Source organism: Somniosus microcephalus, chromosome 9, assembly GCF_052327205.1.
Source record: "Somniosus microcephalus isolate GS21.2 chromosome 9, FLI_Smic_1.0, whole genome shotgun sequence".
Classification (NCBI taxonomy): Eukaryota; Metazoa; Chordata; class Chondrichthyes; order Squaliformes; family Somniosidae; genus Somniosus; species Somniosus microcephalus.
Genome location: NC_140995.1, coordinates 169,954,978 through 169,978,964, shown reverse-complemented (window position 1 = coordinate 169,978,964; position 23,987 = coordinate 169,954,978). Strand labels below are relative to the sequence as shown.

The 23,987-nt window shown below is 45.0% G+C and overlaps 1 protein-coding gene and 1 long non-coding RNA gene across 2 annotated transcripts in view; both read left to right on the top strand.

Annotated features, from left to right (window-relative positions):
* The first annotated feature begins 1,961 nt into the window (after window positions 1–1,961).
* On the top strand, window positions 1,962–14,574 carry LOC147112826 (uncharacterized). The gene is made up of 3 exons (XR_015079573.1): window positions 1,962–2,034; window positions 13,714–13,815; window positions 14,496–14,574. It is a non-coding gene; the product is annotated as an uncharacterized LOC147112826 (long non-coding RNA).
* Window position 14,575: 1 nt separating this feature from the next.
* Window positions 14,576–23,987, top strand: part of LOC147112825 (fibrocystin-like) — a 28,241-nt gene continuing 18,829 nt past the window's right edge. Inside the window, exons 1-3 of the mRNA XM_085998228.1 lie at window positions 14,576–14,591; window positions 15,877–16,021; window positions 17,094–17,208. Of these exons, the coding sequence (XP_085854354.1) occupies window positions 14,576–14,591; window positions 15,877–16,021; window positions 17,094–17,208 (276 nt within the window). The remainder of the gene's footprint in view (window positions 14,592–15,876; window positions 16,022–17,093; window positions 17,209–23,987) is intronic.

Genomic DNA, 23,987 nt, shown 5'->3' with positions numbered 1-23,987 from the left:
TTTATCCCAACTCTCTGCCTTCTGTTAGATAGCCAATCCTCTATCCATGCCAGAATATTACCCCCAATCCCGTGATTTTTTTATCTTAAGCAATAATCTTTTGTGTGGCCCCTTGTCAAATGCCTTTTGGAAATCTAAATACACTACGTCCACTGGTTCCCCTTTATCCACCCTATATGTTACTTCCTCAAAGAACTCCAGCAAATTTGTCAAACATGACTTCCCCTTCATAAAACCATGCTGACTTTGTCCTATTAAATTATGATTATCCAAATGTCCTGTTACTGTCTCCCTAATAATGGACTCCAAAATTTTACCTACCTCAGATGTTAGGCTAACCGGTCTATAGTTTCCAGCCTTCTGTCTACTGCCCTTTTTGAATAAGGGTGTTACATTAGCAGTTTTCCAGTCTGCCGGGACCTTTGCCGAGCCCAGGGAGTTTTGGAAAATTATTACCAATGCATCCACAATCCCTACCGCCACTTCCCTCAAGACCCTAGGATGTAAGCCATCAGGTCCAGGTGATTTATCCGCCTTGAGTCCCATTATTTTACCGAGTACCACTTCCTTAGTGATTTTGATCGTGTTTAGCTCCTCCCCCCCTTTAGCCCCCTGTTTGTCCAGTGTTGGGATATTCTTAGTGTCTTCTACTGTAAAGACTGATACAAAATATTCCTTCAGTGTTTTTGCCATCTCCATATTTCCCACCATTAATTTCCCGGTCTCATCCTCTAAGGGACCAACATTTACTTTAGCCACCCTTTTTCTTTTTATATAACTATAAAAACTCTTACTATCTGTTTTTATATTTTTTGCTAATTTACTTTCATAATCTATCTTCCCTTTCTTAATCAATCTTTTTGTTATTTTTTGCTGTCTTTTAAAGTTTTCCCAATCCTCTATCCTCCCACTAGATTTGGCTACCTTATATGCCCTTGTTTTTAGTCGAATACTATCCTTAATTTCTTTACTTAGCCACGGATGGCTGTCTTTTCTTTTACACCCTTTTCTTCTCAGTGGAATATATATTTTTTGGAAGTTGTAAAATAACTCCTTAAATGTACACCACTGATCATGTATCGTCTTACCCTTTAATCTATTTTCCCAATCCACTCTACTCAATTCCGCTCTCATACCTTCATAGTCTCCTTTATTCAAGCTTAGCACGCTTGTTTGAAATCCAACCTTCTCACCCTCTAATTGAATATGGGATTCAACCATGTTATGGTCACTCATTCCAAGGGGACCCTTTACTAGGACATTTTTAATTAATCCTGTCTCGTTACACAGGACCAGATCTAAGGTTGCTTGCCCCCTGGTTGGCTCAGTTACATACTGCTCAAGGAACCCATCCGTAATACACTCAATGGGGGTGGTGAGGGGAATTTTCTGTTCTCTGATTCATTTATTGCCCACTGGACACGGGGTTGAGGCCTGGGTTTAACCCAACTTCCAGTTTGCACTTATAAGAGCAATAACGGCTCCATGTTCCTTTGGTATTTTAATGTTAATATTATTTTCTAATGTTAGTAGTTGAGCTCGAAGATCTGACTTTAGCACTCCCCCGCCCGCCCAACCCCCCCCCCCCTCAAACCCCAGCCATGCCTCCTTCAGTCCTTTGTGTAAGGGGCAAATCAAGATACATTTATTAAAACATTGCATTATTGTTTGTGGGGTCCAGGCTGCTTACCTGGTCTGGACGTGGTTAGAAAATTGTGTGCAGGGTGCACCTGAATTTCTGATGTGTCCTGCTGGCGAGCTCGGCTTTCTGCTAACAGAACATAGTTGCAAAATTACCCCTTTAAACTCTCTCAGATATCCAGCTCCAACATTAGTCCTGTCAAGGTGATTTTTTTTTGTTGGAAAACCATGGTGAACTGGAGGACAAGAGATATAATTCAGTTGCATAAACCAAGAGGAAGTGATGGAGCAAATTTAAACACGCAATTGCATTTTATTGTAGGTCAATGATTAATAAAGATGCCTGGCGTATAAGTGCCAAGCAAGAACTTTTCCTGTATCAGACCCACCCAGGTAAGTCTTATTTGTTGTAATTTAAAGGCACTTTAGCCTAAATGTTCTGGCTTGCAAGCAAGAAGGTAGATGGTGAAGGAGTGGTGCAGAGGATTGGCTTTCCCACCTGCCCATTCATAGGTAGGGAAGGTGGCTTCTTTGTGGTGCTGCTGTTTCTGGCAACAGCTGTCGGAGAGATCTGTCCCAAGCCACTGGTGAAATGATTTGCTTTGAATTTTGGACACTGAACAAAAATCATTGTTCTTGCGAAGTTTTTGAGATGACGGCCTGGGACCACAATTTTGGATACCCTTGAATATGCAGGGAATTTTCCTCGGGGTTCCTCCTGATCGGCTGCTTAAATTTGTGGGAAGAATGGCGGAAAGCACATTTATGCACCTATCCAGGGTTTTACGGCAATCTTCCGCCGACATTCCCGGCAATACCGTAAAATTTTTTCATCAAACTTTTTAAATATTTATCCAGTCTTTTAACAAGTTTCGTATTGATTGATTCACAGTTTAAAATAAATAATTTCAGTGGCAATTGCAATGACAATTCTGTTGAGTGTCCTTTTAATCCTTTAACAAGTTACATTTATACAACAACAACAACGTGTATTTATAGTGTGCCTTTAATGTAGTAAACTGTCCCAAGGTGCTTTACAGGAATGTCATAAAACAAAATTTGACACCGAGCCACATACGGAGATATTAGGGCAGGTGACCAAAAGCTGGATCAAAGAGGTAGGTTTTAAGGAGCATCTTAAAGGAGGGTTGAGAGGCGGTGAGGTTTAGAAAGGGAATTCCAGAGCTTAGGGCCTAGGCAGTTGAAGGCACTAGGAATAATATTTTGGCTGGTGATAAGAATGAATAGCAGACTAATCCTGATACAGGTACTGCATGCACTTTTAGGGATGCAGATGTATAAACTGCTTGGATTTGAATCCAATTCTTTTTTTAAATGCTTTATTCTGATTTGTTATGAGCCTGGTGATCTAGGTGTGAAATAATAAAATATTTAGGTGAAAAGTTACTCTTCAGTAAACCCCTGAATATTCATTTTTCTGAACGAAACAGGAATATATAAGAACATAAGAACATAAGAAATAGGAGCAGGAGTAGGCCAATCGGCCCCTTGAGCCTGCTCCGCCATTCAATAAGATCATGGCTGATCTGATCCTAACCGCCAATCTACTATCACAGAACCATCTCCTGAATCTAACAGAATTAGACACACGAAATAGGAGCAGGATCAGGCTACATGGCCCCTGGGCCCGCTCCGCTATCCACAGGGCCATGACCGATCCGAACATAGACTCATGTCCAAATTCCTGCCCACTCCCCATAACCCTTAATTCCCTTTACTTCTAGGAAACTGTCTATTTCTGTTTTAAATTTATGTAATGATGTAGCTTCTACAGCTTTTTGGGGCAGCATATTCCATGGACCTACCACCCTCTGAGTGAAGTAGTTCCTCCTCATCTCCGTTTTGAAAGAGCAGCCCCTTATTCTAAGACTATGCCCCCTAGTTCTAGTTTCACCCATCATCGGGAACATCCTCCCCGCATCCACCCGATCCAACCCCTTCACAATCTTATATGTTTCAATAAGATCGCCTCTCATTCTTCTGAACTCCAATGAGTAGAGTCCCAATCTACTCAACCTCTCCTCATATGTCCATCCCCTCATCCCCGGGATTAACCGAATGAACCTTCTTTGTAGTGACTCGAGAGCAAGTATGTCTTTTCTTAAGTATGGACACCAAAACTGTATGCAGTATTCCAGGTGCGGTCTCACCAATACCTTGTACAACTGAAGCAATACCTCCCTATTTTTATATTCTATCCCCCTAGCAATGAAAGCCAACATTCCATTGGCCTTCTTAATCACTTGCTGCACCTGCATACTAACCTTTTGAGTTTCGTGCACCAGGACCCCCAGATCCCTTTGCACTTCAGTACTTTCCAGTTTCTTGCCATTAAGATAATAACTTGCTCTACGATTTTTCCTGCCAAAGTGCATAACCTCACACTTTCCAGTATTGTATTCCATCTGCCAAATCTCTGCCTACTTACTTAGCCTGTCTATGTCCCCTTGCAGGTTTTTTATGTCCTCCTCACTCACTACTTTCCCTCCCATCTTAGTATCATCTGCAAACTTTGATATGTTACACTCGGTCCCCTCCTCCAAATCGTTAATATAGATTGTAAAGAGTTGGGGACCCAGCACTGACCCCTGTGGAACACTACTAGTTACTGATTGCCAGTCCGAGAATGAACCATTTATCCCAACTCTCTGCCTTCTGTTAGATAGCCAATCCTCTATCCATGCCAGAATATTACCCCCAATCCTGTGATTTTTTATCTTAAGCAATAACCTTTTGTGTGGCACCTTGTCAAATGCCTTTTGGAAGTCTAAATACACTACGTCCACTGGTTCCCCTTTATCCACCCTATATGTTACTTCCTCAAAGAACTCCAACAAATTTGTCAAACATGACTTCCCCTTCATAAAACCATGCTGACTTTGTCCTATTAAATTATGATTATCCAAATGTCCTGTTACTGTCTCCTTAATAATGGACTCCAATATTTTACCTACCACAGATGTTAGGCTAACCGGTCTATCGTTTCCAGCTTTCTGTCTACTGCCCTTTTTAAATAAGGGTGCTACATTAGCAGTTTTCTAGTCTGCCGGGACCTTTGCTGAGTCCAGGGAGTTTTGGAAAATTATTACCAATGCATCCACAATCCCTACCGCCACTTCCCTCAAGACCCTAGGATGTAAGCCATCAGGTCCAGGTGATTTATCCGCCTTGAGTCCCATTATTTTACGGAGTACCACGTCCTTAGTGATTTTGATCGTGTTTAGCTCCTCCCCCCCCTATAGCCCCCTGTTTGTCCAGTGTTGGGATATTCTTCGTGTCTTCTACTGTAAAGACTGATACAAAATATTCATTCAGTGTTTTTGCCATCTCCATATTTCGCACCATTAATTTCCCAGTCTCATCCTCTAAGGGACCAACATTTACTTTAGCCACCCTTTTTCTTTTTATATAACTATAAAAACTCTTACTATCTGTTTTTATATTTTTTGCTAATTTACTTTCATAATCTATCTTCCCTTTCTTAATCAATCTTTTTGTTATTTTTTGCTGTCTTTTAAAGTTTTCCCAATCCTCTATCCTCCCATTAGATTTGGCTACCTTATATGCCCTTGTTTTTAGTCGAATACTATCCTTAATTTCTTTACTTAGCCACGGATGGCTGTCTTTTCTTTTACACCCTTTTCTTCTCAGTGGAATATATATTTTTTGGAAGTTGTAAAATAACTCCTTAAATGTACACCACTGATCATGTATCGTCTTACCCTTTAATCTATTTTCCCAATCCACTCTACTCAATTCCGCTCTCATACCTTCATAGTCTCCTTTATTCAAGCTTAGCACGCTTGTTTGAGATCCAACCTTCTCGCCCTCTAATTGAATATGGAATTCAACCAAGTTATGGTCAATCATTCCAAGGGGATCCTTTACTAGGACATTTTAAATTAATCCTGTCTCGTTACACAGGACCAGATCTAAGGTTGCTTGCCCCCTGGTCGGTTCAGTTACATACTGCTCAAGGAACCCATCCCTAACACTCAATGAACTCATCCTCAAGGCAGCCCTGCCCAATTTGATTTGTCCAATTAATATGATAGTTAAAATCCCCCATAATTATAGATGTTCCCTTATTACAAGCCTCAACTATTTCCTGATTGATACTCCGTCCAACAGAGTTGTAACTGTTCGGAGGCCTATAGACTACGCCCACTAGTGCTTTTTTCCCCTTACCTCCACCCAAACTGTTTCATTATCCTGATCTTTTGACCCAATATCATTTCTCTGTATTACAGTGATTCCTTCCTTTATTAACATAGCCACCCACCTCCCCTTCCTTCCTGCCTGTCCTTCCTGATCGTTAAATAACCTGGTATGTTTAATTCCCAGGCATTGTCACCCTGCAGCCATGTTTCTGTAATGGCCACAAGATCATACCCATATGTAGTTATTTGTGCCATTAACTCGTCTATTTTGTTACGAATGCTACGTGCATTCAGATAGAGGACTTTCAAATATGTTTTGTGACACTTAGTTCCTGCTTTTGCCCTTTTTATTACTTTACCTTTTACTCTATACCTTCTGCCCCTTCCTGACACGCTCTGGTTTTTAATTTCCCCAGTGCTACCTAAGTCTATGACCTTCTCTGTTGTCATTTTTATTATTTGCTCTCTAGGAACCTCCCCCCCCAGTAGTTAGTTTAAAGCCCTCTCTACAGCCCTAGTTATATGATCCGCCAGGACTCTAGTCCCAGCACTGGCCAAGTGAAGCCCGTCCCAATGGAACAGCTCCCTCCTGCCCCAGTACTGGTGCCAGTGTCCCAGGAAGCAAAACCCATTTCTCCCACACCAGTCTTTGAGCCACGCATTTAACTCTCTAATTTTATTTGTCCTAGCCAAATTCGCTCATGGCTCAGGTAATAATCCAGAGATTATTACCGTTGAGGTTCTTTTTTTTAATTTGACCCCTAGCTGCTCATACTCCTTTAACAGAACCGGCTTCCTAGTCCTATCTACATCATTGGTACCAAAATGGACCATGACAACTGGATCCACCCCCTCCCACTGCAAGTTTCTTTCCAGCCCAGAGGAGATGTCCTTAACCCTTGCACCGGGTAGGCAACACAGCCTTCGGGACTCTCGCTCTCGGCTGCAGAGAACTCTATCTATCCCCCTAATAATACTATCCCCTACCACTACAACATTTCTATTTACTCCCCCCCTCTTGAATGGCCCCCCGTTCCACGGTGCTGTGGCCAGATTGCTCATCCTCCCTGCAGTCCCTGCTCCTGTCCCCACAGGGAGTAAGAACCTCGAACCTGTTGGACAAGAGCAAGGGCTGCGGCTCCTCCAGCTCTACCTCCTGGATCCCCGTACCTGCCTCACTCGTAGTCACACCGTCCTGTCCCTGACCATGGGCTACATCTGAATTAATTAACTTCATGGGTGTGACCACCTCCTGATACACAGAGTCCAGGTACTTCTCCCCCTCCCTGATGTGTCGCAGTGTCTGAAGCTCGGACTCCAGCTCATCAACACGGAGCTGGAGTTCCTGTAGCAGCAGACACTTGTCACAGACGTAATCACCGTGAGCCTCAATGGGGTTCACCGGCTCCCACATCTCGCAACAGTAACACATCACCTGCTCCATTCTATGTAATTAATTAATTTTTTTATTGTTAGTTATGGACACCCTCTGCCCGATTTTAGATGCTAGTATCCCCTTTAATTAATTGGATTTAAATTAAATCAATCCCTCTAGTTACACCAGTTAAATGGTTTACCAACAGTCACTCTGCACCAGAAAGGCCTTGGTACACCACAGCAACCTTAAGAACTATAAACCACAGACTTAAAGTTTTAAAACGAGAGAAATACTCCAACCAATCACCTTTTTAACATTACAATTAATGGGGAGGAATAAACACATTTTTTCTTGCAGATGATTAATCTTATCAATAGCCCCTATGTGTCTTTTAAAGAATACCCATAGGACATGAAATTCTGATATTTCTGGGGGCAAAAGTGGTGAAGTGCCAGTGTAGGGGAATTGAATTTGGGGCTTAGGGTTACACTCCTTCTAAATTACATGCTAAATTCCAGTAGAAGTGCCCGTCCCCAGAGGGTGGATGTATGTAAATAACAGGATAATGAGGGAAAATCCGGCTGTCCCAGACAGTCTGCTATTTATACCAGATCACTGCTCTCCTCCAGTGTATGCGTATTAAAACCAGAGAAAATATTTCTTCTCAACTGGCAGATTTAAATGTTGATATACCTATCAATTCATTCAATGAAAAGCGACGAGTTAAGAAAGTAACTATAGGTTTTTATTGGCTAAGTAACAGAGCCCACCCTCGTGGGTGATCGGGTCCAACAAGGAGGAATACCAGCCAGTCGACCACCTTTATACCTGGGCAAGCAGGCGGAGCCATGGGCGGAGTCAGCTGTGGTCAGCCCAGGTATAACAGCATGACAAGAGGTGACCTGGTGTAGTGATACAACAGTGTAAACAGTGATAACCATAGTGTAACGATATAAACAGTGATAACCATAGTGTAACAATAGTGAACGATAAAAGTGGTTTACCACATTCACCCCTTGTTTAAATTTGAGTCCGGCGGGGTGAAGTGTACTACCAGTTCGGGTATGTCAGTCTGTCCGGAGGCCTCGTAAGTCTTTCTGATCGGCGCAGCAGCGGCGGCGGTGGTGCAGTATCCGATGTTAATGCTGGTGTCTGCGTGGTCGGCGAAGGCTCGTGGGGTTCCGGCATGCCGTCTACCTGGGCTGGATTTGGGGGGGTGGTGGGGGGTAACGGTGGTGTCTCAGGGGTGCCCGAGGGTGCAAGGTCTCGTAAGGAAACAGTGTCCTCCCGCCCGTCTGGGTATGCCACATAGGCGTACTGGGGGTTGGCGTGCAGGAGGTCCACCCTCTCGACCAGGGGGTCTGTTTTATGGGCCCTCACGTGCTTTCGCAGCAAGACGGGCCCCGGGGAAGTCAGCCATGTTGGTAGCGAGGTTCCCGTAGTCGACTTCCTGGGGAAAACAAAGATTCGTTCATGGGGGGTGGCGTTAATGGCCGTGCACAGCAGTGACCGGATGGAATGCAGCGCTGCCGGGAGGACTTCCTGCCAGCGCGAGGTTGGGAGGCCCTTAGACTTTAAGGCTAAGAGAACGGCCTTCCAGACAGTCGCGTTCTCTCTTTCCACCTGGCCGTTCCCTCGGGGGTTGTAGCTGGTGGTCCTGCTTGCAGCAATACCTCTCGCTAGTAGGAACTGGTGAAGTTCCTCGCTCATGAAGGATGAGCCCCGGTCGCTATGTATATAGTTCGGGAACCCGAACAAAGCGAAGAGGTCGTTCAGGCATTTGATGACCGTGGTACTGGTCATGTCTGGGCAGGGGAAGGCAAAGGGGAAACCGGAGTACTCATCAATGATGTTGAGGAAGTACACATTACGGTCAGAGGACGGGAGGGGCCCCTTAAAATCGATGCTCAAGCGCTCGAAGGGGCGGGTGGCCTTGATCAGGCTTGCTCTGTCCGGCCTAAAGAAATGCGGTTTGCATTCGGCACAGGTTTGGCAGTTCCTGGTCATGGTCCTGACCTCCTCGATGGAGTAGGGCAGGTTGCGGGCCTTAATGAAGTGGTAAAGTCTGGTGACCCCAGGGTGGCAGAGGTCATTGTGGAGGGTCTGCAGTCTATCAATTTGCGCGTTGGCGCATGTACTTCGTGATAGAGCATCTGGGGGTTCGTTCAGTTTACCAGGCCGGTACAAGATATCATAATCATAGGTGGAGAGCTCGATTCTCCACCTCAAGATCTTGTCGTTCTTGATTTTGCCCCTCAGCTTGTTATTAAACATAAAAGCGACCGAACGCTGGTCGGTGAGGAGGGTAAATCGTTTGCCTGCCAGGTAATGCCTCCAGCGTCGTACTGCCTCCACGATCGCCTGGGCCTCCTTCTCGACCGAAGAGTGTCGGATCTCAGGGCCCTGGAGGGTCCTTGAGAAGAAGGCCACAGGTCTCCCCGCCTGGTTAAGGGTTGCAGCTAGGACGAAGTCGGATGCATCGCTCTCCACTTGGAAAGGGATAGACTCATCCACCGCGTGCATTGTGGCCTTAGCAATGTCTCCCTTTTATGAGGGAGAAGGCTGCGCACGCTTCTGCCGTCAGGGGGAAGGAGGTGGACTTCATGAGGGGTCTGGCTTTGTCCGCATAATTCGGCACCCATTGGGCATAGTAGGCGAAGAGCCCCAGGGTTCTCTTCAGCGCCTTTGGACAGTGGGGGAGGGGAAGCTCCATGAGGGGGCGCATTCTTTCGGGGTCGGGGCCGATTACTCCGTTCTCTACTACGCAGCCGAGGATGGCATGTCGCGGGGTGTTAAACACACATTTCTCCTTATTGTAAGTGAGGTTCAGCCGTTGGGCCGTACGGAGGAATTTCTCCAGATTAACATCGTGGTCCTGCTGGTCGCAGCCGCAGATGGTGACGTTATCTAGATAAGGGAACATGGCCTGCAGCCCGTTCTGGTCAACCATCCGGTCCATCTCCCTTTGGAAGACCGAAACCCCGTTGGTGACGCCGAAGGGAACCCTAAGGAAGTGGTAGAGGTGGCCATTCGCCTCGAAGGCGGTATACTGGCTGATGTAAGCCCCCAAAGTGTGGACTGAGTGATATACACAGTCGACAACACTGGCTTGTTGTAAGAAAGACAGACCCAATAATTGAAGTAAAAACGGTTTATTCAGGCCTGGGGAGCTATGGCTCTTGCGTCCCAACACAAGGCTCCAACTCCACCGAATCTCTTGAGGTTCACACAGTTATACAAAAATTAAGGCCCTGCCCTAAAGGCGGGGATAAGCTTATTAACATATACAGAATTATAGTTAAATTGTAATTATAAAACCATGACATTCCATTCTTCTAGTCGCTTACAAATCTCACATTTCGTTATCAGTTGGTCTTGTTACTTTCTCATGACCCGGGCCTCAATTTTATTACTTTACGATCGTCCATTTGCTGTTGTCAGATGGCTTGGTCTTTCTAAGTATTTCTCTAAGATAGTAGATCTTTCCAAAGCGGGCACTCCGCAGACTTTCTGTCTCTCTCTCTTGAATTATTTCTACAGAGCAAAAACACTTTAGTTAGTTAAAAGAATAGAACCCTATTGAGCTTCACACTTAACAAACCCTTAAGTGCAAGGGTGTCGACTCGCGTGGCCGAACCCATATATCTCTCCCTCTTTCTAAGGGGTTGTTTTGACAGTTTTAATCTCTCCGCAGTTAACCCATAGTCCTGTTTAAACCTTATCTGGGTTTATACAATTTTTACAGACTTCTATTGTTCAACTCAGAGCACAAATTAACCTATTCCCTCCATTTTATATATTGGTGTTATAGATGAATCCTGGTTTGTTTTACCTTATTAAATCCAATTTTTAATATCTTACTTCACTGGCGGTCCTCAGGGCGGATAGGGAGTTGGTGATAGGCCGACTTAAGGTCGATGGTAGAGAATACCCGGTACTGTGCAATCTGATTGACCATATCAGATAGGCGGGGAAGGGGGTATGCGTCCAGCTGGGTGTACCGGTTTATGGTTTGGCTGTAGTCGATGACCAGGCGGTTTTTATTGCCGGTCTTAACGACTACGACCTGGGCACGCCAGGGGCTGTTGCTCCTCTCGATGATGCCCTCCTTCAGGAGACGCTGCACCTCAGAGCTAATAAAAGCTCTGTCCCCGGCGCTGTACCGCCTGCTCTTGGTGGCGACGGGTTTACAGTCGCGGGTGAGGTTAGCGAACAGGGAGGGGGCGGGACCTTGAGGGTGGATAGGCCGCAGGTGGTACGCGGTGGGCGGTTTAAAGGCTGCTGGTTGTCGACTGTGAGTGGGGGGAGGGGTCCACCGTATGCCAAAGTGACACTTTGAAGGTGGGATTGGAAGTCCAGCCCTAGTAGGACGGCAGCGCAGAGCTGGGGCAGGACGAGGAGTTTAAAATTTTTATACTCCGTGCCCCTAACCGACAGGGTCACAACACAGTAGCCGCTGATGTCTGTAGAGTGGGACCTCGAAGCCATCGAGATCCGGTTGTGCGTTGGCCGGACAGTGAGGGAGTAGTGGCTCACCGTGTCTGGATGGATGAAACTCTCCGTGCTTCCGCTGTCGAACAGGCAGGTCGTGGCGTGGCCATTTACTTTGATGTCCATCATGGACTTGGACAGGTGATGCGGGCGAGCTTGGTCCAGTGTGACGGAGGCCAGTGTATGGCTGAGCGAGCTGCTGTAGTCTGCGGGTGAGGCGGTGGTCGGGTCTGGAGACAAGGTGGCGGTCGAGTGTGGTGGACAAAATGGCGGCGCCCACGACATTGAATAAAATGGCGGAGAAGATGGCTGCCCCCACAACTCACATGAGGCACTGCTGGTGTCGGTGGCCTTGATCAAAGATGGCCGCCCCCACGACTCACACGAGGGGATACTGGCATCTGTGGCCTTGATGAAAGATGGCCGCCCCCACAGCTCGCATGAGGCACTGCTGGCATCTGTGGCTCTCCCCCTGCAGGCCTTCGCGAAGTGGCCTTTCTTGTGGCAGTCGGAGCAAGTCGCGTTTCTTGCAGGGCAGCGCGTCCTCGGGTGTTTCGCCTGGCCACAGAAGAAGCAGCCGGCGGCCCGATCGCGGGGCTCCGATGTCGCAGCCGGTACCGGGGGTGGCGGTCCCGATCGGTTCTGGGACGCCGACGCTGAGGTAGGTCCCAGAGGCGGCGGTGCGAGGGGTATTGCGGCCGGGGTCGGGCCCGAGTCCCAGGGTCGCGCAGCACAGTACCTGGAGTACGCCTCGAGGTCCCGATGGGCCACTTCCAGAGAGCGAGCGAGGGCTGCAGTCGTATTCAGGTCGAGGTCCTTTGATTCGAGCAGTCTTTGCCGTGAGTAGTCGGACCGAAGACCTTTCACGAAGGCATCGCGGACATTCCCTTCAGTATTTTCTGCAGCCGTTACAGCTTTAAAGTCACAGTCCCTGCCGAGTATTTGTAGCGCCCGTAAAAATTCATCTACAGACTCTCCTGGCTGTTGCGAGCGGGATCTTAGGAGATGTCTGGCATACATAGACTTTACCGGGCTCCGGTACTGCTCTTTCAGCAGGTTGAGGGCGTCCTCGTATGTAGCAAGGTCCCGGATGAATGCAAATACTTTAGGGCTCACCTGGGCGGTCAGAACTCTTAGTTTGGATCCCGGAGGCATGCCGGATTCTCCCAGGTAGGATTCGAAACTGCTCAGCCAGTGTTCGAAGTCGAGGGCTGAGTTCGCTGCCTGTGGGTTTAGATCCAGGTACGGCGGTCGGAGGGCTCGCAGCCAGGCCGGCTGCTGTGGCTGTTGTAGCTGGCCGTTTGGCTGGTCGTTTGGCTGCTCCGATCCACTCATTTCAAAATTTAGCCAATAAAATTGATATACCTATCAATTCATTCAATGAAAAGCGACGAGTTAAGAAAGTAACTGTAGGTTTTTATTGGCTAAATAACAGAGCCCACCCTCGTGGGTGATCGGGTCCAACAAGGAGGAATACCAGCCAGTCGACCACCTTTATACCTGGGCAAGCAGGCGGAGCCATGGGCGGAGTCAGCTGTGGTCAGCCCAGGTATAACAGCATGACAAGAGGTGACCTGGTGTAGTGATACAACAGTGTAAACAGTGATAACCATAGTGTAACGATATAAACAGTGATAACCATAGTGTAACGATAGTGAACGATAAAAGTGGTTTATCACAAATGTGCATGAAGAATTCTGAATTAGTGATGAGAAAAACTGAACTAAGTTTGTATTTGTCCTAATGGCACCATAGGAGAGGGGTGGATTGGACTTTCACAGTAATGGCAGTGGTTTTGAGATCAGTTTGTTCATCTCCAATTAGTACTGCAACCAAGGAGGTCACACTTTCATGACAATTTCTATAAATGGAGTAGCCAGTATCAATGATTCCATCACTCAATTCCTTAGCAGCTTTCAGAGTTCTGCTGGTTGCTAAATAAACAGACTGGCTTGACCTACAACATTTTGGTACCAATCAATTAACAATTTTGGGCTTTGCTTCTTTATTTTTTAAATGTAGAAATTCTCTCCATTAATCCAGTGTCTGGGAGTTTGGCAGGAGGGACTGAAATCACCGTCACAGGAAACTTCTTCAACGATCTCGTTACTGTCACTGTTGCCGGTAACTGTATATTTCCTTACTTTGATTTTATGTTTTGAAAGATAGGCAGTGATACTGCTGGGGAGTATACTCTGTTTCATCTCTTTTACAGCTACCATCCTTTAGTGTTAATGTGGAAATGGCTGTTGAAAGGGTTAATTCAGCCCATGATTAACTTCCAGTGAGAAACATTAGATGAAATTGTTAATCCTCTGTGCACGCATTCGGCCGTTTAGTGCTTAGCTGTAAATCTGCAGCAGCAGGTGGAAAAGAGTTCACATTGAACTGATTTTTAATAAAGCTTTTAATTTATTTATTACAACGTAGCACAAACATAAATAATCTTGCTTTCAATAGGAGACCAACCCACTTCTGAGACATCAACAGATCACTCCATAACATTTTAACTTAAATCTCCCACCAGCAAACATGAGACCACTTCAATGTCTGATATCAAAGATATCAATCCCTTGAGTTGCCCAAATTCACATCGTCCCATCTCATATTCTACCCCTTTTAACCTTTGTGATCTTCCACACTCCAAATTGTCCTAAATGTCTAACGCTTCCTTGCATTATTATACTCCAGCCTTTTTAGGTTCACATTATCCATGAATTCATTCTCACAAAAGGCTTTACTCAGCACAGTCTTCAACAAAATCATCTTTCAGCAGGCTCAGGAGTTCTCTTTTACTATTGCAGGGACTCCCTGTACAAAAACAAGGTACAGTTCGACAGAAATAGTCTGCACAACAGGAGCCATTCAACATTCAACAGGCCCGATGAGGCCTCATCCAGGTACAATTTACTGCTGGATGATAAAAATGGATTTCAATTTAACTACTTCTTTTACGGTACATTTATTATTACACAGTTTAGAACCAGATTCACTCGCAGGAAATGATCGCAGAATATAAACATTGCTGTAGAATTACGACAGGATTCTCCTGAGCTCCTGCCGTAATTTCAGTAAAGAATGGCAGAAACCCTGGAGAAACAGCATAATATGTTTTTAACCATTTATACCTTTTCTCTGGGGTTTCACCAATCTTCCACCAAAATTACAGCAAGGGATCGGGAGAACTTTGTGGAAATTCTCCCCCATTATGTCCGGTCAGGTATCCAAAGGAAGGGTCAAGGCACTCAGTTCAAATATATGTTTGATTGGCAGCTCTATTTGAGTTTTACAATTTCTTGTCCTGGTCAAATTTTGAAAGGTATTTCTCAGCCTGTCTTGTTCCAATTGAACATTCCATCTGAAGATCGACTAGGGAGATCCGCAGATGATCAGCAATATTAAAGGTTAATACTTGGGGGCCTTGAGTCAGGTCAAGTTCACATCGCAGTTTAGCATGACAGACAAGTCTGTTACTTTCCATCTTCTGAGGTGGGATTGTCTGTAACTGCTATTAATCCAGTGTGTCACTGCTTCTGTTCACTTATCCATTTATCAGTTAACAAATCTGTGGCAGTTTATAGCCTAAGTCATGGTCTAATGAAGTGTTTATTTTACCAGCTAGTAAAGTTGAGGGAGATCACCTGAGGTCATGTGGTACAAACAATAATGTGAAATGGTGTCGAGGGCTTTCTGTTCAACCCCTGGCTTCACTGATTATTTAGATATTGGGTAGGTAAAGGCAAACTCCAGTTTGTAAAGAGCAAGAGACACTAAGCCTGAGAAAAATATCTAGACTAAAAACCCAAAAGCGTAACAGTGCTTTGGGATGTTTTATGATGTTAAAGGCACTATATAAATGCAAATTGTTGCAGATTCAATTAATTTCAAATATGACTGACAGATACAGATGTCAGAGAGCTCTGAACCTGCTGCCCTCAATCGGAAGTCTGAGAATGTCTTATCCTGTAATTCTTTCTGAGATGCTAACAGCAAGATAAAGTACAGATTTTTTGCATTGTAGTCTCCAATGTGACACTAAATATATAAAAGGACAATACAACTTTATACCGTAAACTAAAAACAAGCACCTTTTTTTTCTTTTTTGCCTTTTAAAACACTTCATTGTGATTGTTCCCAGTTACAACACATACATGCGTCCTACTGTAATGTTTGGTTTTATTACAGGAAACCGGGGTCTTCTGTTTGAGGTGTGGGACAATGCGGAGTTTGGTGGTAACCTGACTGAAGCTACACTTGGATACCGCTGGCAGTTTGTACCTAATGCCAGCAGTCCACAGCATTTCCTGACGGGAATAGTGAGGTCTTTCAGGTATGTGCTTGTACACTGCACAGATTGGGCTGTGCAATGCCAATCAATGAATTTAAAATTTAATATTGTTTAGTAAATCTATTATTCATGTAAATTTATCAATGTGTGGGACGAGAGTGGTGGAAAATTGAACAATACTCCTATGTAGACCAAGTAACCATTTCAAGCATACCCAGTAGGATTGAGGCCCAAAGTAAAATGCAAAATCTGAATAAGACCAAACTGAACCATCTTGGATTTATTCATGAAAATCAAGCTGACTTTAGGTCCAATTTGGAATCAGGTGATTTGTCTTTCCAATTTAAAAAAAGTTGAGCACCATACATGCACAAACACCACTTTCCCTAAGGTTTTTCTGGTTGCATATTGTCCTATTCTTGCCATTGTTGGTGCAATCCTGGTGGAAAGCATACATGAAGAGCCACTTTGTTTAGCTGTTATTGTAATAATATCATTTGCCAACTCAGAGTTATAATTAAGTAGTTGCATTTTTCTTATTGGATTTCTTTGAATGCTAATTATCCAATATTAAGCTGAGCTCTATGTATGATGATTTGACATATATGCCTGTACACCCAACATTTCAATAATATCTTCCCCTTTACACCTGTGTAACATTTCTATGTCTTAAACATGTGCTCACTCTCAGTGAAACTGGTACAGCCATGTCTGCAGGTATCACATTTAGGGCAGTTTAGGATTTTTGTCCATTAGCAAAAGGATTGAGGGTCTCAAAATCATTTAACTTAGGATCTTTATCAGCCATCCTATTTCAGTCACTTATCTACATGCATGCTTTCTCCAGTTAGGAATACGTATGATGAGGGCTCCTATTCGATATTTTCCGACCCTAAGGCAGCTTGTCAAGAAACTAATAAGAAGTGCTCTAGTCTGGGATGAAATGGGCAGAGATTGAGCTTGACAAAAAAAGCAATTGTTAGGATTGCAGATGGCCAGGTTGCACATAGTGGACTTTACAATATTTCTCATTACTAAATAAACTCTATCAAAAAAGTGTGTGCAGGAAATGAATGTAGCCGAATCTCATACTTTTCATCTGATTCTAATGCAGTGCACGGTTCCGTGGATATTTTGTGGCACCAGATACCAATAACTATACATTCTGGATCCAGGCATATGGAAAGGCTGAATTCTACCTCAGCCAGTCAGAAGATGCCACAGGAAAGGTGAGAATAAACAGACAGCTCACGTTTCATACATTCGGACCGAATGCCGATTCCACTTCCAAATCCTGAATATTCAATCCCACCAATTATAGACACAGCCACTATTTGATTGCCTTTTGCCCTAATTTCAACAGTGCAGAAGCAATGCTTGGTTTTGGCAGTAACACAAAATCTTCAGGCTGTACCAACTTCAAAATGTCTCCCTCATTCATGTAACAGCCATTGAAAACTAACAAAACAGAACAATTAGAAAATGATTGGACTTGCCTATCAGCAACAACCCAGGCATTAGATCAGGACACGACTCGGGCAATCCCAGCACAGATGACCAACATCTGGGGACCAGCGCCCAATTTGAGAGAGCTGTCCGACAGACTATTCAAGCAACAACCTGACATGGACATACACATAGACATACTCAAAATAATATCTATCAGCTAAAATCCCAAACTCCTCCATCGCCATCCTGGGTATGTCCTGTCCCACTTGCAGGATAGACCCACCAGAGCTGGGGCTACAGTGGAATATAAGGACCCAAAAATGAAAGAGTAACATTTCTCTTTGAATAATACTATTTACTGTTCTATATCCACCTCTGGTGCCTCTGTAATCTCAATATCCACCTCCTCTGTGACTCTCCTCACTCTCACTGTAGCTAGCTTCTTTCATCAATAGCAACCCTACCCTTACCTCGATGACCCTCTTACTACTAATGTTTCTACAGAATGCCTTTTAATTTTTTGCTAATTCTTATTTGTTAGCCTTTCTAATTTCCCTTTTTGCAGCTTTCCTAAAATATTTTTACTTGCCTTTGCTTTCTTTAGTATCTGTCCTATTGGCACTAAGCGCTTTTTTAGTTTCAAATTTGATCTAATATCCTTATTCATCTATGGAACCCCAGCCTTTAAAACAGTTCCTTTTTTTCTCTTACTGGGATGCACTTGATTTATGCAGTACTGAGGGTAGTCCTGCATTGTCAGATGTATTGGCCCTCTTTCCAAAGAGATGTTAAACCAAGATGTTATAAATGCAAGTTCTTTCTTTTTCGCTTTGAATCTACTGTTTAAATATTTCCCATCACTGATCTTTGGTTCTATTTGCCAAATTTTCATTTCATTTCATCTGGACAAGATCTAATTTTGTCTTACCTATAATTTTCTCCTTTCCTGTCAAGTAAGCTTGTCCTCAACTTTCTTTTTCTTTTTCTGTTATTACACTGAAACCAATTATTTTGTGGTTGCTATTTCCCAAATGTTCCCCTATCATTAGGTCTTCATTACCCAGAACTAGGTCAAGTAATGGCTCCTTCCTTGCTGGAGCAGCAACATTTTGGGTCCTAAATTCATGGACACCCAAAACCGGGTGTGATCCGTGCGGCACGGAGCCAAGGCACGCAAGTGGAAATGTCCTAAATTTGTCCTTGATCCTCAGCATCAGAATTGTGGCAAGCTGTGAGTGTCAGTTGGCCTCTCTGCTGATCAGGGCCTGACCAATTTTATCGGCTTGGATGGTGGCTGAGGCGCACAGGTGAATCTGGGAGAGGGGTAGAGGTGATGGGAGGTGGGGTGGCGATTGGGACGGGTTGGGCGTGCATGAGACGGGAGCAGCCATAGTCTGAATATGGAGGCAGGAGAAGCACTGGCTGTGTCAGTGTCTACAGTAGGCCGTCGCACAGAAACCACTCAGACATGATATATTTCCCTACAATTGTCCCTTTCTGCTTCTCCTGCTTGGGAGAATTCTGTTGGTTCAGATCAGAATGGAGTGAGACTTGAAGCTGCAGGGTCCATAATACTGTCCTGAGAAATTGCTATTCATTTATTTTCACATTATGGCCAAATCCTACTGCAACTATCAGAGAGCTATTTATTATATACTAGCTGAAGTGCCCGGCGGTGCCGAGGCTTTTTCGAGGGCATGTTGTTGTTGGAAGAGAGAGAGAGAGCGACTGGGGGGAAGAGAGAGAGCGACTGGGGGGAAGAGAGAGAGCGACTGGGGGGGAAGAGAGAGAGCGACTGGGGGGAAGAGAGAGAGCGACTGGGGGGAAGAGAGAGAGCGACTGGGGGAGAGAGAGAGCGACTGGGGGGAAGAGGGGGGGAAGATGGGGGGGAAGAAGGGGAGGGGGAAGATGGGGGAAGGGGAGGGGAGGGGGGAAGGGGAGGGGAGGGGGAAAAGGGGGGAAGGGGAGAAGAGGGGGGAAGGGGAGGGGAAGGGAAGGGGGGAAGGGGGGAGGGGGAAGGGGAGGGGAGGGAGGGGAGGGGAGGGGGGAGGGGAGGGGGAGGGAAGGGGGAGAGTCCCCGAGCCCCGCCCCCCCCATCTCCCGAGCCCTGCCCCCCCATCTCCCGAGCCCCGCCCCCCATCTCCCGAGCACCGCCCCCTCCCGATCTCCCGAGCCCCGCCCCCCCCGATCTGCGGAGCCCCGACCCCCCGAGCCCCGCCCTCCCGCTCTCCGGAGCCCCGCCCTCCAAATCGCCAATTGCGGCTGAGACCCGCCCCCCGCCCGAGCCGAGCGCGGAACAGAGAGACGCCGCGTCTCAGCTGCTCCTGCTGCGCGCGCACCCTGACCCTCGTGGCTGACGCCGTTGCCCCGGGTAACGTGACGGGGGTGGTGGTGAGGAGCTTAGCAGAAGCCCTAGCTCGGGCCTGGCTGGGCAAGAAAGGCCCAGGCTTTCAGGCCTAACAAAAAAACGGGGAAAGGTAGGAAAAAGAATGTTCAGGTTAGAAAAAATATTGACAAATGAATGAAGTTTTTTTTAAAACAATTTAATAAATTCAATTTTATTTTGCTGGAAATGTATATTTGAAAAGAAAGACGCAGAACGCAGGAAAAAGAATGGAAGCAAGATGGCGGCCACTCACCTCGGTTCAGAAGGATAAGGCCCGCCCACACACGCATCGATTGGTCGACCGTCAGGTCACCGAAGCGTAGGATTGGTCAATGGTCTTGTCACTCGACTGTAGGAGGGCCCGGCGTACGATTGGTCGACCTCAAGGTCACTCTGTCGCTAATGAGCGGATAATGAGATGCTAATGAGCGGAATGTTGAAGGTTTTTCGGATACCGCGGGCGCGATTTTAGCCCGGCCGAAACGTAAATACGCTTAAGACCGTTTTGGAAAGGTAAGCTTTCTTTCGACGTAACGCACGCGTAGGTACGCCCTGTAACTTTTGAGCGCATAGCCCGACAGACGCACACGCGATGACAGACAGAATGACAGACAGACAGAAGGACAGAAGCATCGCTTTATATATATAGATTTTAAACATTATGAGAAGGATGGGGTATGTGAGAAAATACTGAACTGAAACTTCCAGGATTTTGAACATGTAGAGTTTTGAAGAAGGGTCAAACCCGAAACGTCAACTCAAATTTCTCTCCACGGATGTTGCCTGACTTGCTGAGTTTTTCCAGCATTTTCTGTTGTTATTTAGAATTTCAAGATCTTATGAGACATAGAATCATAGAATAGTACAGCACAGAAGAAAGCCATTCAACCCATCGAGTCTGCGCCGGCTCTTTTGAAGAGCGGTCCAGTTAGTCCCACTCTCCTGCTCTTTCCCCATATCCATGCAATTTTTTTCTCCTTCAAGTTTTTATCGAATTCCCTTTTGAAAGCTACTATTGAATCTGTATCCACCACCCTATCAGGCAGTGCATTCCGAATCCTAACCACTCATTGCGTAAAAAGGTTTTTCCTCATGTCATCTCTGGTTCTTTTGCCAATCACCTTAAATCTGTGCCCTCTGGTTATTGACCCTTCAGCCATTGGAAATAGTTGCTCTTTATTTACTCCATCTAAACCCTTCATGATTTTGAACACCTCTATCCAATCTCCTCTTAGACTTCTCTGCTCTAAGGAAAACAACCCCAGCCTCTCCAGTCTATCTACATAACTATAATCCCTCATCTCTCGAGCTATTCTAGTAAATCTGTGCCCTCTCCAATGCCTTCACATCCTTCCTAAAGTGTAGTGCCCAGAATTGGACACAATACTCCAGCTGGATCTAAGTCTCATATAATTTTTTTTTTTAAATTGTCTTTGAGAATCATAAAGATTTGCTTCAAAAAAAAATTGAAGATCTAATTTTGTTAAGGGATATTTACTATGATAATTATATAATTAGATGATTCAATAAATGAGCTGCACTCTTACTTTTGTAAGACCATGGTTAGCTTTAAACAATTCTATTTTGGTCCTTCTTGTTAAGCTGGTTTGGTCTCAGTCTGTAACACATCACTAAATCTGTGGTATTGTGAGAATGACCTTATCACAACATAATTAGGAATAAGAGGTGACCCAAATTTCAATAATTTGAAGTCGAAAAATTCAGGTTAGTTTGTAGGATACCTAAACTTTATTCACTTTGTGCACTTTTGGTTCAGATATGGAATTCTGTGTACAGATCAACGTTTTTTCTTCTGTGTCTCTATGTTGCTGCTTTATTTTCTACACACAGTTATAGTAATGAGAGGTGGTAATGGGCTGCACCAAGAAATGGAAAATGAGTGATAGTGGTCACAGACTGAACAATTAGATCCCATCTTCATTATTCTGCCAAGGATTGAAATCCTAACTGCAACCGGCAAGATTTATTTTTCTTAGGAGTCTTAACAACTTTCAGAGAGGAAAGACACACATGTCAACCTAACCCAAAACAGCAAAAGCTGACTAATAACTTTAAAACTCTACCTGGAATATTCTATTTTAATCCTTGTTCTAAACAAACACCAATATGGAGGTAGAATACAAATAACTGGTGAAACACAGCAAGCAGAACAATCTGTAGCAATAAATCAATTTAAAAGGAATGAGGTTATCATAAGCGGCGTAAACCTTCCATTTAATGCCATACGTTGTACATTCTTGGTCACCTTACCTAATCTAGACACGCCGGGCTGGATTTTCATTAAGGAGGCGGGTAGGAGGTGGGACTACAACTTTCGGGGTTGTAGTCCCGCCTACATCAAGTTCTAGCCAACCCATGTGATTTTGACTTGATTGACCTTGTTGAGCCCGCCCAGGCCAATTAAGGGCCACCCGGCAACAGGTGATGTCACAGATTGATATTTCATCTGTCAAGACGTTTTGACAGATGAAATATCAGCGTTTCACAGCTGTTTGAAGCTGTCAAACACTGACAATCTATACTCCAGGTTAATTCCTTCCTCTCAGGATGATTTAGAGATCTCTCTGGAACAGAAAGCTGAATGCTGGAACTTTTGACAGCTCGCGGCCATTCTGCTTTCTGTGCCGGTGAAATAAGGGACTCCCGAGACCTGAAGGAAGGAAGGCTGTAAAGGTAAAGTACATGTAAGTAAAACTTCTTTAAACACTTTACACACAGCAAACACACTTACCTCTGCACTCATGCATCCATCACTCACCTGAACACCGGACATCTCGACCCCTCCAAGCCCTTCATCCCGATGGCCCACCTCGCTAACTTGGTGTGGTTTGGAGCCGTCGGGAATCCCACATTTCACCAATGAAAATAGGGATTAGGCTAAAAACTGCCTGTTAACTACCTGTTAACAGGCAGTTAATTGGCACTAATCCCCTTCCCACCTCGGGGAGGCGGGTCCCAGTGCGGGTCGGTTACCCACCTCCTTTGAAACTGGTATGGAGGCGGGTTGGGGGGCGGGATGGGTTTGTGCCCCCCCGATTTCGGGATTTTAACCCCCCACACACCTCCAATCCTGCCTCCACGGCCCAATGAAAATCCTGCCCGTAAGCTTCACCATAATCTCAAAGCAGACACACAAGCACAATGATGATCAGTCTGCCTGTGTTGCCAGTGCAAGCAGGGTGAATCGCACCTGTAATGTATACAACATTGAAGGGACTACTTTGTTTTGCGGATGTATACCCTTAGTTGCGAGCGTATATAACAGACGCGTATCGATTTGTACAGTCAGTGCCGAAGCTCCAGTTACCCAGTACAGATCACTTGAAGTTACTCTCAGTCTCTGCTGCTTTATTATTTTATGTAGTTGTGTATAAAGGTACAAACACAACAAATTGGCGATGAGAATTATGAACCTACGTCTTCCTATTCTGGCATCACATCCAGAGGACACCGAAACTTGGAAGAAAGGAGCGAGAAGGTAGAGAAAACGGAGTACGCTTGCAAAGCTAGGCAGGGGATACATAAGTCAAGTGAAAAGTGCACAGGACTTGCATGATGCTAGCTAACTAGTAAAGAAAGAAAAATGGGTTTGGAAAAAGAAAATGGCGATGATTGGCACTATTGCAGCATTTGATAGCAGCATTGAAGACTGGGCAACTTACATTGAAAGAGTGGAGTTGTACTGTGAGGCTAACGGAGTGGAGGTAGAAAAGAAAGCCACTGTTTTGCTGAGTGTTATGGGCGCGAAGACATACGGGCTACTACGTAGTTTATTAACCCCTGAAAAGCCAGCAAACAAAACATTCAAACAAATAGTGGACACACTCCAAGACCATTTAAGCCCCAGGCCACTGCTCATAGCCGAAAGATTTAAATTCCATAAACGGAACCAGAGCAAAAATGAAAGCATTTCTGAATATTTGGCAAAGTTGCGCAAATTATCAGAACATTGCCAATTTGGAGTTGGCTTATCAGATGCATTGAGAGACAGATTTGTGTGTGGCATGCAAAGTGAAAGCACACAAAAGAAGCTCCTGTCTGAAAAAGATCTCACCTTGGAGAAGGCTCTAAGTATTGCAATTTCAATGGAAGCAGCAGCACGTGGTGCTTTAGAAATTCAACAAAAATCCCTGGAATATTCCACTAACAAAA